This window comes from Lissotriton vulgaris, chromosome 7 (assembly GCF_964263255.1).
Source record: "Lissotriton vulgaris chromosome 7, aLisVul1.2, whole genome shotgun sequence".
Taxonomy (NCBI): domain Eukaryota; kingdom Metazoa; phylum Chordata; class Amphibia; order Caudata; family Salamandridae; genus Lissotriton; species Lissotriton vulgaris.
In genome coordinates, this window is record NC_141695.1 from 1,705,270,934 (window position 1) to 1,705,288,207 (window position 17,274).

Here is a 17,274-nt window from a genome sequence, read left to right on the forward strand (position 1 = left end):
ACCTACATCTGTCCCTTAGTCCTTTTTTTGTTCTCTGAAGTCCTTCATTTATAATGAAAACCAACTAACAAGCACCAGCATGCAGACAAAATCAACTGGACTGGGTGGAGTGCCCTCACCTGGTACAAGACAACTTAGCATCTCTCGGCAAGCTCTACACTGCAGAATGAATTGTTCCAAGCCATTCTTAGATTACTGGCAGAAAAAAAGAAAAAAAGGTTTAAGTTCTAAGTCGTTTGCCCATGATTACCAGGCCAGAAGACCAATGATAGGTGGGCTAGCCATCTCACATTGAAGATGCTTACATAGAGGTTGGCTAATGTAACCATGTTTTGTGGGCCACATCTATGGTGTTTCCAGTCTGTGGGTCACCAAGGTAGTGCAAGAAGAGTGCTCAGTGCATGCCCTAGATTGAGAGGTTCTTAATGCATACCTCTACACAGTGGTTGCTTAGGCCAGTAGGGTGCATTAGGGTGCCCAATGTTAGCTTTGTGTGACAGTGCTAAAGTATATGTTGGTTGGAAGGGTGCTTATCACAGTGCATGCTTTGTATGACAGGGTACTTGTGGTATATGTTGGTTGGAAGGGTGCTTATCACATTGCTTGCTTTGTGGAACAGGGTACTTGTATATGTTGGTTGGAAGGGTGCTTATCAAAGCGCATGCTTGGAGGAACAGGGTACTTGTGGTATTGATGGTTGGGAGGGTGCGTATCACAGCGCATGCTTGGTGGAACAGGCTACTTGTGGTATATGTTGGTTGGAAGGGTGCGTATCACAGTGTTTGCTTTGTGGAACAGGTTACTTGTGGCTAAAACTGAAATGTTGGTTGGAAGGGTGCATATCACAGCGCAAGCTTTGGCCAGGGGGGTGCAGAGTATGTCTGTTTGAGCATGGTGCTCAGAACATGCTTTGGGCTGCAGGGAGCTTGGAGCATGCTGAGCGTATGCATTTAGCTGCATTGTGCAGAGTACATGCAGCTATGCAGCACAGTGCATGTTTGGCGCTAGCGTACTAAAAAATGAGTTGGACGTCCGCATCCCTCTCACCCTCCCCTCATTTGGTGGCTGCTACCCACATTGGAATAATGTTCACTGCCCACAACTTGCCTCATTCTACTATTGCAAGCCACGGACTGAAGGATCCTGAAGCAAGAAAGAGGAAAAGGAAATTCAGCAACAAAGAACTTGGGATCTTGGCAGAGCAGTGTGTCGCCGAGAATGGGAAGTTGCTTGTCACAGTCCCTCTGACATCATTTGAGGCAATAAAGTAAGTTACATACTGGACAACTGATAAAAAAAAGCAGAAGAGGTGATATGACCTGAAGTCCTGTACAATGGAAAGGATGGTCAAAAGGAAGAAGCTGCAATGGGTGGGACACCAAGCACGGAACCACTACCCACTCCCATGGAGGAACTTATCCAGAGGTGGTAACAGGAGTGAGCAACTTAGATACATCTATTCCTTCACCCACTTGCTACAGAAGCCATCCTAAACCTGTACCATCACCGGCCCTTTAGCTAATACTTCCCCATCATTATACTCCATAGGTGTCCCTACATTGACCAGTATTGAGGAGACCCTGCATCCACTATGGGTAGAAACGTCGTTGACAGCTACAAAGAGATAGACCTTGTACAATAGTTGCCTAAATTCTACAACTGTTGTATATTGATTGAATAAATTATGCTTGGTCACCTCTTTTTGTTGAAATCAATTGAAAAAACAGAAACCTTCCTTTTTTATATGATTTTCACTTTAATAGTGTAGGTTATTTGAGATATTCACTTGGGACACACAGTCACTTTTTATACTATGTTTGTAAAATATGTTGCATATTTTTGTAGTAAGATTAATTTTGCCTATGTTCATATAAACTATACAAATTTACTACCATACTGACTAAGTGTATTGACAGCATCTTTCTTTGACGTCCTACATACCACCCTACATTGCCATTGTGCTTAATATTTACTATAAGTGCTATATATCTATCCACAGGAGCCGTTGTTTCTTTCTTATAATTTTCTGGTAGTGTGCATTTTTCTGCTCTTAACTTTTCTCTATGGTCACAGTACATGCCTGACAGAGTCTCCTGGAGAAACAAGCCAGCTCCTTTCTTTACTCGACAAACATCCCATTAAAGTGGTGTTCCTGTTCAGGAAAAAGGCGTGGCGCAAGCTTTACACACACTGGAAATCAATAAGAGACTTTTTCTAGGATGGAGAGGTATGTAAATGGGATGTGCTTCAAAATAGGATGACTGCACCAACAGCTCTCACTCTTTTCCAATATTAAAGACCCAGATTAACATTCCATGACTTATTGGGGGACAACAAGTTGGAATCTTCAGACATGCCGGTGTTGTCATTCCTATTGCACGTGGATGTTCCCGCCAGATTGATAGCGAAATTCTATGCATTTGCACAAGAAGCACGTAGACTTGGACCGTCAAAGACACAAATTGATTGGCAAAGAGAATTAGGTAGGACCATCAATGACAACTGTTGGCAGTATTGTTGTACAATAGCCAAGACAGTCTTACTAAATGGAAGATACAGACTAATACATTTTAGCTATGTCAACCAACTCTACTACACACCAGAGCGACACTTCAGAAATGGATTGTGTAACTCAGCAGAATGCAAGAGGTGTGGCGAGAATGAGGTTGGATTCACGCATGTTGCGTAGCTTTCCCCTGGAGTACAGGAGTTCTGGCAAATATTATTTAACGATTTGGAGGGCATCACAGGTCTATCACTAGCGGTTGACCCGATGCTAGCATTGCTGGGTTATGACAGGTATGGTGACAGGAAAGTCCGGAGATTGGTGGCCATAGGCCTACTGCTGGCTAGACGCCGGTTGGCAATGAGATGGGCACGAGGTCCAGTCCCAACACTAGAGGAATGGCACACAGATATGAACTATTGTAACATGCAATCAGATGAATACAGTGAATTACTCCCACCACTGAGTCACACTAAGAACAACTGTGGTCCATATAAGACTTACCTTATAGGCAAAGAGACGGAGGGAGAGAATGCAGTGATGACGTAGAATGACTGATAAATGTGAAACAGGGGTACATGATAAATGGCGCAATAATCTTGATTCTTATTATCCAAATTTTATTTATGTTTAACTGCTTTCCAATGTGTCCTTGATTACACTCTACATCACAACGTGAACATCACCACTGTACAATTTGAAATGTTGATCAAGGTGCTACTTACCAAGAGGTATATTGCTATGGTCTTTGGTTTGTATCGCCTTATAGTATCTATTGACACATTTGTAACAGAAATGACCGTGGTTGTGCCTAGTCAGATTGTTTTTTTCTAAATGTCAATAAATAAAATTAAAAAATTCAAATAAACTTTGTTCTGTGTCTCCAATACACATCTGGATGGGGTGACAGTTCCCATTTGTGCATTCCTCCCCAACAGCCATAAACCCAGGAAGGCCAGGGGTGGCTGAGCACCCCTCTGCATAAATCTGCATTCTGATGGCCAGCCTGGGCAGATGGGAGGAAAGGGGGGGAACACGCCAGAACATCAAAGAGTGATGATCTGGCCCCACACAAATGGCTGGTGAAAGGGCACTGTGCACTTTAAACACCACTATTTGAAGTTTTACCCACATCAAAGGCACATTTGGGTATACTTACTTGGTCTATGACCTTCCCAAATCAGGCACTTCTGGACCTACACCGATTCTCTGTCTGAAGAACTGCGGTGCTCCTCAAAGGACTCAACTGAAGCATTTATCTGGAAGGAAAGCTTTCCTGTTTGTTGCCCTGCTGCCTGCTGCTCTCTGCTCTGCTGGAAGGAGAGCTGTACTCTGCCTTCCCTCCAAAGTGATCTCCAAGGGCGTGTTAGCTTGCCTCCTGTTTGTGAAGTTTCAGGGACACAAAAGACTTTTTGTAGTTCTGCTGGTGCTGCTGGACTTTGCCTTCTGTGAGTCCTACCATTGCCTGAGCTTAGTTTCTGCAAAATCTGACGCGACGCAGCGCGCATCCCGGCAAAGCAGCGCCACACAGCCGACAGCCTCTCTGAAATGATGCCGGAAGATGCAAAGCCTCGCTGTGCAGACTGGACTTCAGGATCCAAGGTACTATGTCCATAGGGACATGTGGGTCCCTGTAACCGACCCACGATCCATCATGGTTGGCCTGAGCTTTGGATTTGCACCAGTCCCTCACAACGTGAAGTAACCTTTTTGGCGCTACCTGCTTCTAAGTGCTTTATTGCATTTATTTCTTCCGCATTCAATATCTCGACTTCTACTTGATGAAATTTGATTGTTTTGGTCTTGGTTTACTCAGATAAATAATCTCTAGTTGTCTAATCTGTTGTGGAGTGTTTTTGTGGTGAATGAGTTATTGCACAAATACTGTACACACTGCCTTCTAAGTTAAGCCTACCTGCTCTGTGCCAAGCTACCAGGGGGTGAGCACAGGATAATCTGGGATTGTATGGTGACCCACCCTGAGTAGGATTACAGTCCCTACTTGGTCAGGATGCATACCTTGGCCAACTAAAGACAATTTCTAACACTGCCCGATTATTTTCTTAGAAGTAACCACCAATCAAATACAGCAAGTGACAGTTGATGAGGTGAATAAGAAAAGGGATTTAATGTTCTCCTTTGAAATGTATTATTTTCCTTTTATGCCCGTACACCGTAGGTTTCTATTACCATCTTCTTGGTTTCGCTTAAAGCGTGTTTTACTTTACATCAGTTCCGGACATTATTTTCGTGAGTCTTCTAGGTCTGTCTGCACATGTCTTGGCAGTTCCCGGTGGACTCTAAATCTGTAGATACAGGTGTACTCAGGGTTACCCCAGTTGCTCAGCACTTTCAGCTGGATATATTTAAAGATGCCAGCTTTTGTTTCCTGAAAATGGATGAAAAAGAAAAATATTATTACCATGATTACTAGAAAAAGAGGAGCTTGTTCTGCAAAGGAGTCCACGTGGAAATAAGGTGGATTTTCAGCAGGATTATCAGTGGGCAAACTCACTCTCATTGCCTTGATGATCCATTTAACGTGCATGTGTGGCTAGAAATATATAATACATCAAAATGGAAAATACCCATGCCAGGTATTTGACTTTAGCTTGCCCTCTAACTTAAAATGCCACACTTACCATAAGACTGTAAATCCCCCTGCAGAGTGTAAATAATCAATATGGCCTAAACATATACAACTATAGAAACTTGAAATATTCCCCTTGAGGTTGTAAATATCCCCTATATACAAATATCCTCAGCCAAGTCACTGGCAATACTCTTTGAAATGTGAATGGAGATATCCCCTGTGTGAAAATATTCCCCATCAGGAAAAATTCTCTGTGATGTGAAGGAAATATCTCCAGCTGTGTCATTTGGTGAAAAATGCCTTGCCTGTGCTGACAGCCAACTCCCATGGCCTGGAAATAAAAGCTGAAGTAACTAATTTAGGCAACTTCTACATTGCTCACACACACCACCACCCTGCTCTAGTGCCTTTTGAATGAAAAACTGCTGCTGTCCGCTTCCGAAAGGATACAGCTAGGCCTGATGTCCCCAGGGGTGCCTCCTCCGCTATGGCGGAGGATTGTCGCCCCACTGCTTTTAAGCAGTGGGAAGCAGAAACCTAAAATGATAATAACTTTGCGTTATTATCATTTTAAGCTGCTTCCTGGTGCTTTGCGGGTGGGTAGGTGGGGCTACTCTGCTCTTGGACCAGGGCAGGGGAGGAGTGGTTTGCCCACTCCTAAGTGTGCAATGACTGTTTGGTTGGACTTCTCTGGCCGCCCAAAGCAGTCATGCGCATTTTCCCCATTCTCCATGCAGGTTTCATTACAGCCTGCATGGAGAACAAGCCCAGGCCCCCATTCCCTGGTTGAGCGTCAAACCAGGACGCTCAAAACCAATCACAATGCTGCATTGCAGCATTGTGATTCGTAAGGGGAGTCTTGGTGCTCACCAATCACAACACTGCATTGCAGCAATGTGATTGGTTAGTGGGGCCTGCTTCCTATTCCTCGAAGTTCTCGAGGAGAGCAGGAGCAGAGATGTAGGCCTCGCCACCAGGCAAGGAAAGCTTTTTTATTTGTGTTTTTTTTTTTACAATTGATCGATGCGCAATACCCGCCCCATGCCACCCCCCTGCGCGATACCCCCACGCCTGCCCTGCCACCTGCGAGCTTTGTGGGCCGCCCCTGGATGTCCCACTGACGTGGTTGACCTACCATGCTTCTGGCCTTGGCTACATGAAAGCTCCCATCCAGCTCAAGTATTCATAGCTGCAGAAAAAGAGCTCCAAAAGCCCTGCCAAAGAAACTCATCCACAAGTACAGGTAAGCCGAGAGGTGACTCTGCTGCTCAGCAAACCCCCTCCTTACTCCAATGTTTGCTTCACTATTTTTCTTGACCTTTGAGGGCCCCTGCCCACTTGCATTTTCACAGACCCCACTAGCCTTTTCTCAATTTGGTGTGAGCACACGCATTTCATCATTTTGTAGTGTTGGCCTGTAAGATAGACAGATCCTGGTGCCTTCAAGATGTTTTCATGGTCTTCGTGTGATCCTTTGTACTTGTCGGCCCATTCAACCTCTTTACTGTACCATCCTTCTTGGCTGTGGAGCCATTGACCTGCAGTCGATAAGAACACCACCTCAATAGATATCATTTTTCAAGAGACTGGTAGGCCCAAGCACTAAACCAGGAGATCTGGACAGCTTCTTGCTTCCACCACTCTGTACACAGGATATGTTAATCTGCTACTGTGTATAAGCACAATGTTTGTAATGCATTGGTTATTCTGAACAATGTAGTTGTCGTATAACTTAGGTGCCAAGAGTTGCATCTCCCTTTCAAAGTGTTATATGGTTGCTTATTTGATCTATAGTTTTTGTTGCTTGACAACAATTTCTATTGTACATATAATTATATGATGAATTATTTAAACTGATATTTATAAATAAAGAAACTATTCTGATTGCTAAATAAAATACAAATTATGAGTTAATAGTAAGTTTACGACTGTAAAGACTCCACAATCGGGACTGAGAACTCCGCACATAAAATGATCGGACAGGCCTATCTTTTTATGTGCAGAGTTCTCCACAAAATTAAGAGTTTACTTTTGAGAATCAGACTCTCTGTCACAAAGACCAAGTAGCTAGATTCCTGGTTAGTTGAGAACACATGACATCTCCTCACGGTTATTACCGGGATATCCTTGCAGCTACAAGAGTTGGTGGAACAGCTTCCCTTTGGTGGCTAGTGGTTCAGATCTGAGTCTGGACCTCAGGGGAAAAGTTACTTTAGCACAATATAGTTTGGGTTTCAAGATTGTCTATTGTAAGAATGAATCAGATAATGGAAATAGAAGAAACTGTACTGATGTCCAGGAATGTTGAAAAGCAGAAACAACAATGTTAACTCCCACAGGTCACAATATATGGTAACAAGCCAGTGCTGATAGGATCACTGTTGAGGTCCCTGGTGGGATGGGCACCTCAATCAGACCGACAAGACTTAGAGGAAATCATTCCTCAGGCTGCAACGGCTCTCCCCGGCTCAGCGGGAGAGCCAATTCTATAATATTCATGTCATTCTAGAATCTCACCCCATAATTCTTTCCGGGCCTTTGGTTAGGATTGTATTTTTGCCCATAACTCTGCTTGGGGTGGTCCTATGAGGATGGAACCACCACCTTATCGTTCAACATGATGTGCTCGTTGTGTTCCAGGAATCTGATTGATCCTCTCCCTAGGTTAGGGGGGACCCCAAAATCATCATCTCTCTCACAGCTTGCTATATTTCCGATTTCACTTTTGGGAGATAACCATATGCTCTTTGGCATGTAAAGGTAGAGTTGCTTGTTTGCTTTACCAAAGGTGTGTGAGGTTTCTGTTTTATTATTAGGGTGGAGTGGAACGGAGCGGAGCAGAGTTTTTACAGAATTTTTTTTCAACCCTGCTTAGTGTTACTCTGCCAACTCCACCCACCCTTACTTGTTATATCTTTTTATGTACGGATTTCTCTGCCCCAACCGCGTAATCTCTGCACTCATAAACATACAATTAAAGTGCAGTTCTGTGAATTCCAAACTAGTGTACCCTGTTTTTACACAAACTGGGAATGACAACTCTCAAAGGAATTCTCATATGCACATTTTGCTAGGTAAAAATCAGTGCATATTGCTGTAGGGGAAATTGCCCAAAAATGGGAAATTGTTATAAGAAATTTGTAGTGATCCCAATTCCCACGGTAATTCCGCATTCCTTAGGACTGCTCAGGGGGAAATTCAAAATCCAATGATATTCTCACCTCCTCAAATAGTCACAATCAGTAGTGTCAGTAATTTTGGGAGTGCGAATTCCTTACCCTATGTAAACTGAGGCCTTGGCCTCTCTGTTAAAGTACCAATGTCAAGCACAGAGTGGAGATCCTTCAAGAGGAAGAACTATACTATCTTAACTCTGTGGCCTCAGCACAGCATCTCCACCCCAGACTCGATCGCTGTCCAGAATAAGCCGATGGAGTTTTAGGTGGTGAAAGCCAAGCTGACATAAGTAAAGAGCTAGGGAGTTTCAAAGTTTTTAGCATAGACTGGGGAATGAGGAATAAAAGATAGGGCCCATGTGCCTGATATAAAAAGACTCAATATTGAGGGTTAAAAGTCTTCTCCTGCACCTGTAATGTCTGAATCACTGTCTACATCTGGGAATCATTCACCCTCTCATCGCCAAAGGTTTAGTCTAGATGTACTCTGTGGCCAGGGATGTGTTTACACAGGTGGCTTTGCAAGGGTTTGAGTGTGAAGCTTGGAAGAGCAGCAAAGAGGACAGTCTAACAAGTTGACTCAGTCAGCTCTCGCAGCAGCATTGATGATTATGGAGTTGGAGGACTGAAAGCTAGATGTACTACAGTTGGAGGAGACCATGAATCAGATGCAAGGGATATAGGTTGTATGGTGTAACCAATACATTGAAAAGATGGGTGAATGGGAAGAAGGTGGTGACCTCCAAGAAGCTCTTCCACTTACTGCTTGTTGAGCACCTTGTTTGTGCTTTTTCATCAGATCTGCATCAATGGCAAGCGGATCCCCAGAGTGCAGATCCAAAGCAGGTGACTTCGGCTGCAGGCCACTGGGATGAAACAGGGGGAACCTGGCACCACCAAGACTGGGCCTTCAAAGCATCCAAGGCCTAAACCCAGGAAAGACAGGTGCAGGAAATGCACATGCAGCCAACCTGGTGGTCAGCAACGTTCAAGAAGCCAAGTGCTTGCCTTCTGAATTAGTCATGGTGCTCCCAGATGTGTGGGTCTAGAACCTTGGTCTCAATAACGTAGAGCGTTTTTTGCACAATATGCACACTGAGAGCAAGACACACTCTACGATGACAAAGCTGATCACTCCATTTATTGTTTACTGGGCATTGCCCTCAAAGAGTTAGGGATGCTGCGTCTCAACATCGGATATAGAGTATTTCAGAGGTGGTAAGCAGATAACCAAGGGTGTGCTGTGCAACTGCTGAGGGAGTCTGCAAACTATGATGTGATGGCATACACAGCAGTAGCTGCTCTGAAAGACCTTTCTGAATGACAAGAGATACTCTAGGAGAGAGACCATGACAGAGCAGAGGTTGAACGCTTACTACCAGAACATCCTACACTGGTTGGACTTCACAGGCAAAGACAAGAGCAGGCTGGTACAGAAGTGATTGGGCAAATCAGGGCCTGCTTGGATGGCAGACCATTGTATACCAAGTGTTTACCACTCATCTTGAGGCTTATCCGTAGCTGATGGTACCAGAGTGTCGCAGACGTTCGTGATGACACTGGCATGTGAGGCCATTCTAGAAAGGGATCTCAAGGTCAGAAACACAAAGGGCATGAGGACCAAACAAAACACCTACCAGTGTTCGAGGGGGTATAGCAGCTGTCTATGCTTCTATGTAATACAAGTGATTTTCCTGTAAAATAAAAATGTTATTGACCAATGGTAGGGGCGTAACGCAGACCCCTGCAGCCTCTGCGGTGCTTGATGGGCCCGAGCCTTCAGCACTCCCCCCCCAAGACAGCCTCAAGACTATGAATATCTGTGAAACATTGGAGTCTTAGGGGCCCCTCAAAATATTCTGCAGGGGGACCTCAACATTTGGTGTTACAGCACTGTTTGATGGAGACTTCATTAAAGTAGCACTTCACAGGCCCATGAAAATAAGTCCCTGTGGAACCAGACATGGCCCGGGGCTATCAATAATGCTTGCATCGCATGTCCTTCGTGCTCCAAGCAGTCTTTTGCTTCACACCCAGTACCACCCGTCTATGAATGGGTTCTCTAAATTCATGAATTATATTTCACCATGATGCACACCTGGGGCTTAGTGTGTCATGTCTGCTCTACCAGTTATTGCTTTGTTTCAATATTTTGAGCCTAACACAACCTGACGTCTCACACAACTTCCATACCTCCAGCTTGAAGGTCTGGATCGGATCTCCTTCGGAATCGTAGGTGAATTGTCCAAGGGGTGCTGCCGCCTCCGTGCCCTCATTTAAGCCCTGGAAAGAGATGAGGAGCTATAGTTAGGCAGAACATTAAGCGCTACGTACATGCTGTTGCAATATTGCAGGCTCAGTACGCTCCATCTTAAATGAACAGTATTATTCTTATTTAAATAGAACTTGCTGGCACAGCCTGGCTGCTTCATAGCGCTGCAAATAAATTGGTTACTGTTATCTAACTGATTTTTGCTCATCGTATTGCAATCAATCAATCATGATACTTATAAAGCGCACTACATACCCGTGAGGGTCTCAAGGCGCTGTGGGGAGGGGGGGAGGGGTGCTGCTAGTGATCAAAGAGCAAGGTCTTGAAGAGTCTTCTGAAGGCCAGTAGGTCTTGGGTCTGCCGTAGGCTGGTTGGTAGGGTGTTCCAGGTCTTGGCGGTGAGGTGGGAGAAGGATCTGCAGTCGGCGGTCGGTCTTCGGATGCGGGGGACTGTGGCGAGGGCGAGGCTTGCGGAGCGGAGCTGTCGGGTTGGGGTGTAGATATTGAGTTGTCTGTTGAGGTATGCTGGCCGGTCTTGTGGAGAGCTTTGTGTGCGAGGATGAGGAGTTTGAAGATTATCCTCTTGCTGATGGGGAGCCAGTGCAGGTCTCTCAGGTGGGGTGTGACATGGTTGCGGCGGAGGATGTCAAATATCAGACATGCTGAAGCATTCTGAATGCATTGCAATCGTCCCAGGAGCTTGCCCGACGTTCCTGTGTAGAGGGCGTTTCCGTAGTCCAGCCTACTGGTGATGAGGGCCTGGATGACTGTTCCTGTCATCTCGGTGGGGATCCACTTGAAGATCCTGTGGAGCATTTAGAGGGTGTTGAAGCAGGATGAGGAGACAGCGTTGACCTGCTTAGTCATGGAGAGGGTGGAGTCGAGGATGACCCCTAGGTTGCATGCGTGGTCGGTGGGTGTCGGGGCTGTTCCTAGTGTTGTCGGCAATCAGGAGTCATCCCAGGCTGAAGGGGTGGAGCCGAGGATGAGGACCTCCGTCTTGTCAGAGTTCAGCTTCAGTCGGCTGTTCCTCATCCATTCGGCGACGGCCTTCATTCCTTCGTGGAGGCTGGTTTTGGCGGTGTGAGGGTCTTTGGTGAGGGAGATGATCAGCTGAGTGTCGTCGGCGTAGAAGTTGATGTTGAGGTCGTGCTGTCGGATGACGTGGGCGAGGGGTGCCATGTAGATGTTGAACAGTGTCGGCCTGAGGGAAAAGCCCTGTGGTACGCTGCAGATGATTTTGGTGGCCGTGGAGCAGAAGGGGGGAGGCGGACGCTCTGAGGTCTGCCGGAGAGGAAGGATGTGGTCCAGTCCAGTGCCTTCTCTTGGATCCCGGCATCATGTAGGCGTGTTCGTAGTGTGAGGTGGCAGACCGTGTCAAAGACGGCTCACAGGTCAAGGAGGAGGAGGGCTGCTGTTTCTCCGTTGTCAAGCAGGGTCCTGATGTCATTGGTGGGGTCGATGAGGGGGGTTTCGCTGCTGTGGTTGCTGCGGAACCCGGACTGGGACGGGTCCAGGGTGCTGTTCTCCTTGAGAAAGTGGGTCAGTTGTTTGTTGACGATTTTCTCTGTGACCTTCGCTGGGAACGGGAGCAGGGAGATGGGTCGGAAGTTCTTGAGGTCCTTGGGGTCCGCTTTGGGTTTCTTGAGTAGGGCGTTGATCTCGGCATGCTTCCAGCTTTCTGGGAAGGTTGCTGTCTCGAAGGAGATGTTGATTACTTTCCGGAGATGAGGTGCGATGGCTGTGCTGGCTTTGTTGAAGATGTGGTGAGGGCATGGGTCCAACGGTGATCCGGAGTGGATGGTGTTCATGATCTCGCTGGTGTCTTCGCCGTTGATGCTGGTCCAGGAGAGCAGGCGGTTGGTGCAGGTGGTGGTCATGGGGGCGGTGGTTGTCGGGGGGTAGAGGCGTTGAAGCTGTTGTGGATGTCGGCGATCTTGCGGTGGAAGAAAGTGGCAAGCGAGTCGCACAGGTCTTGCAAAGGCGGGATGTTGTTGGTGTTGGAGCTGGGGTTGGAGGGTTAATTCATGATGTTGAAGAGCTCTTTGCTGTTGTGTGCATTGTTATCCAGGCGGTCTTTGAATGAGGCCCTCTTGGCAGCTCTCTATGAGTTGATGGTGTCTGCGGGTGGTGCTCTTGTGGGCTGCGTAGCTGTCCGGTGTTCGTTCGTTGAGCCAGTTCTTCTCCAGTTTCCGGCATGTTCTTTTGGAGGCCTGGAGGTCTTCGGTGAACCAGGTGGCTTTTCTTGTTGGTGTGGCTGTTGGAGGGTGTCTAGAGCGGGGCGAGGGTGTTGGCGCAGTCATTGAACCATTACATGAGGTTGCAGAATGCGGTGTCGGGGTCGGTGGGTGGGCTCTGGGCGAGGGCAATTAGAAGAACAACGGCTGAGATGACCATGTGTTACTTCATGTTAGGTTATAGATTTCTTCACCACACCCTACTCAAATTCTGAACAGGTCACTGATAGCCAACGTGTGAGACACTCCAGACTTAGGGCCTAATTTTGATTTTGGCAGAGGGAAAACCCTGTATCAAACGTGACGGAGATCCCGTCCGCCATATTACGATCCCATTATATCCAATGGAGATCATAATAAGGCGGATGGGATATTCGTCACATTTGTGATGGACTATTCCATCTGCCGAGATGTAGATAAGGCCCTTAAACTTTTCAACTACAAATCATTGATTTCAGCTGTATTTGTCTTATTGGTTCAATGGAAGCCAAAGAAGACAACAACACCCAGATTACATTCGGCTACCATATAAAAGTACAAGACGGTAAACGGTGTCCATAATGGCTTGGCTAGAGGTGGTCACCTGAAAGCAATCTCCAAGGTCCTAGCTATGATTAATGCAGCAGGCGCAGAGGTGCCAACGTCCAAGGGCATGAGGGGCCCTATACACCCCAGTTGTGGCAATCTTTTACAACCTAATTAGAAAGCCTTTTTCACTTCTTCCTTTACGGTCCATTGCACCCTAGCTGCACCACAGGTCATCTCCTTGCCTGGAGGCATGCACTCAGGCTTCAGACCAGGCCTAGACTCTAAAAGCGCTCTTCTCAACTTAAGAGGGAACTAACTGCCTGATAGAAGTGACAGCTAAACCTTTCTTATCATTTGAGCTCTCTGAGCAACATCATAGATTTTCCAACCAACATCACAGATTTGTCATGCAACTTCACAAATTTTCCATCCAACATCACAGATTTGTCATGCAACTTCACAGATTTTCCATCCAACATTGCAGATTTGTCATGCAACTTCATAGTTTTTCCATCCAACATCACAGATTTGTCATGCAACATCACAGATTTTCCATCCAACATCACAGATTTGTCATGCAACATCACAGATTTTCCATCCAACATCACAGATTTGTCATGCAACTTCACAGATTTTCCATTCAACATTGCAGATTTGTCATGCAACTTCATAGTTTTTCCATCCAACATCACAGATTTGTCATGCAACTTCACAGATTTTCCATCCAACATCACAGATTTGTCATGCAACATCACAGATTTTCCATCCAACATCACAGATTTGTCATGCAACATCACAGATTTTCCATCCAACATCACAGATTTGTCATGCAACTTCACAGATTTTCCATCCAACATCACAGATTTGTCATGCAACATCACAGATTTTCCATCCAACATCACAGATTTGTCATGCAACATCACAGATTTTCCATCCAACATCACAGATTTGTAATGCAACATCACAGATTTTCCATCCAACATCACAGATTCTCTATCCATCCATTCAGTCCATGCTTAACAGGTGTTGAGGGTGTGTAACTCGGCCGCATCGTGGTTTTAGTTTCTCCTCAATTCTGTGTAGTATTGTATTGTACTGTAGCATTTGTATAACGCTTACTATCCCTTATGTAGAGTGCTGAAGCGCTTACCCCTACGGAGAGGAAGCTACACCGTGTAAGGTGTGTGGTTTTTATTTGTGCCTACGTGGGAATTATTTTAAATATGTATGTGATGCCCGCTGAGGTGTGGTTATTGTGTTATGGCATGCAGCGCCAGGCGGTGTTATGGGTGAAGGTATGCGAGAGAATGACTTGCAAATTATAAATGTAATAAGGATTAAAATATAAGCAGCTAAACAGCACCGCCTGGGTCTGAGAGAAGGGGGATGCTCAGTGTGTGCACACCTAAAAAGAGGGAGTAATAAGAGAAGGTCCAGTAATCCATACAGCCACACGCGCCAGGCAGAGATGTGTTGAATGAGTAAAGTATAAAGTATGCTAAAAGGTCAAGAATTTAAGTTGGTGACTTAAGCAGTAGCCATGCCCTTTTTTTTAAAAGCAAGGATATTGTCTACTGCTGAACAAATATACCCCATGAATGGGGAAGGAAATGGAAGAGTAATTGAAGTTGGCAGTCTCAGCAGAAACTCCACATTCGTTAAAAGGGCCAAATTCCACTTGTTCTGCTAGCCAGGGTTCTACAAAGTCAGTCCTGGAGGCACAGATCCATGCCAGATTTTTAGCATATCCTCATTTATATCAATATAGTTATCTTAAAAATCTGGAATGGATCCGGCCCTCCAGGACCGACTTTGGAGAACCCTGTGCTAGGCCAAGGAAACCAAAACATTTTGAGCAGGGGTTTGCACCCCAAGTTCCTCTCAAGCTCCCGAAGGCTCAGAAAGGCTGACAAGCACCAGTCGAGTGAGTCGAGTCGTAGTTCCAACCCTAACCAGCCTGACAACCTGCACATGCGCTGGTGCAAGACATAGCATTTGGTTGGTTGCTGCCCTAAGGACAAAACATTTTTGTTTTCTAGTGATCTTGTCACCGCATTTCAAGGCTGTACTTATGCCAGCTCTGTACATGGAATACATTAAATAGTAAAGTTGCTACAATAGTTATTATTTTAATTTCCATGCAGTTTCAAAAGGACCTTTACTGGAAAAATTGGAATATTTTATGTACTGCATTTACGTTAGGGTTACTACTCTGACTTAAATTAAGAGTAATTAGTAATTACTTGTTATCAGCATCATCGTTTGGAAAAATAAACATTGCACAGTTGTCATGTAGAAAATAAATTATTCAAGGACAATTGTGGTTAAAATAAATTACGTATGATATATCTTGTTGCCTACAGTTGTGAGCTGGCGAGGATAGACTGACACTTAAACCCAAGTATGGGAATGCCTCTACTTATATACTTTATACCTACGTAGCACCAGGTGTGCCGTGGTGGTACTATTGTTTTACAAGGGTTGGCTAATATTCTGTAAACTACATATTTCAAATCCTTATTTATGCATTGCTAATCCTTTATAATTTTAATTCACAATTCATATTTTGAAATGCCTTTTTTTTTACTTTTGCAGAACTTTTCACACATACTTATGCATTCTCTATCAATATGTACATCACTCACCCTGCAGTTCTCTCCCACTACATAAGAGTCACTGTGAAAAAAACATGCAACATTGGCTTCTGAAAGGTAGTGAAAACCAATGGAGGACATGTGGATGTCTCCTGTTGCATCCTGGGAGCCAAGGGACCTACTTGAGAGTACTTTTGGAGGCTGGATGGGATGTCAGAGGCTACCCTGTGCTAATCTCTTCTTTTCAGGAGCACGCTTCTGGTACTGCCGAATGCCAAGACAACCAAATGCCAAAACAATGATACCTTGGAAATTGTTGTGTACAAACACTTCCCTGAAGCAGGTGGCTTAACAGTGCAAGAGATTTAAAATAGTCTATTTGTGACTGAGCCAGAGGAGATTCCTTTCACAATTACTAAAGAAGCTAATATTGAAATGTTGGTTGAAAGATGTGAGAAAGACCTCAAGCCTCCTAACAACTGGCAGAGTGTGAATGAGCTGACTGACCACTATATAACCTCAATCGGTAATATTGTCAATGACACCTTGCCTCAAAAACTGAAAAGAGTCTCGGAAAAACCCAAAAATCCTTGGTTTAATGAGGCTCTGAACGAGGACAGGCGAATACTGAGAATGGCTGAAAGGAAATGGAGACAACATCCCGCCTCCCCTGAACTGAAGGACCTCAGAAAAACGAGGAAACAATATAACTTAAAGATAACCAACGCCAAAAAAGAATTTATAAGGGCTGAACTGGACAATGCCACAAACAGACCCCGAAAACTCTTCGAGATCCTAAAACAACAGTCAAACAAACTAACTAAAACCGCCCAAGAGAACCCAAAAAATCCTATAAGCTGTGAGAAATTCTCCTCATTTTTCACGGACAAATCTAAATTGCTAGAAGCTGAGCTCACAAAATCAGCGGCTAACATCACGACCCTTCCCCCTTCAAAAAAGGAGACGAATGCTCCAGCGATGGATTTTTTCACAAAAAACAAGGCAAGCTGGGACACATTTGAACTATACAACCAAGAAACGATCGCCAAAACGCTAGCGAAACTTAAACCCAACAACCACTACCAAGACCCGCTACCCGCAAAATGTGTAAGAGAAATCAGTCACACTCTAGTTCCAATCTGGACGGAGATAATAAATGCCTCACTAATACAAGGGACCCTTCCGGACTGCCTAAAAACGGGGCAGGTAGTTCCCATTATCAAAAAACCGACAGCTGATGCAACAGACCCGAACAATTATCGACCAGTGACCAACATCCCGTTACTGGCTAAACTTCTTGAGAAATGTGTACAAGGCCAACTGAGTCAACATATCGCTAAGTTCTCACTACTAGACGACTGCCAATCAG

The 17,274-nt window shown here is 45.1% G+C and overlaps 1 protein-coding gene across 1 annotated transcript in view; it reads right to left on the bottom strand.

Annotated features, from left to right (window-relative positions):
• Nucleotides 1-3,117: 3,117 nt before the first annotated feature.
• The window catches only part of LOC147706362 (SUN domain-containing protein 3-like), a 142,449-nt gene continuing 128,292 nt past the window's right edge, over nucleotides 3,118-17,274 (bottom strand). Inside the window, exons 8-9 of the mRNA XM_086929071.1 lie at nucleotides 10,469-10,558; nucleotides 3,118-4,895 (exon numbers count right to left, since the gene is read on the bottom strand). Coding sequence (XP_086785197.1) covers nucleotides 4,749-4,895; nucleotides 10,469-10,558 — 237 coding nt within the window. The 3' untranslated portion in view covers nucleotides 3,118-4,748. The remainder of the gene's footprint in view (nucleotides 4,896-10,468; nucleotides 10,559-17,274) is intronic.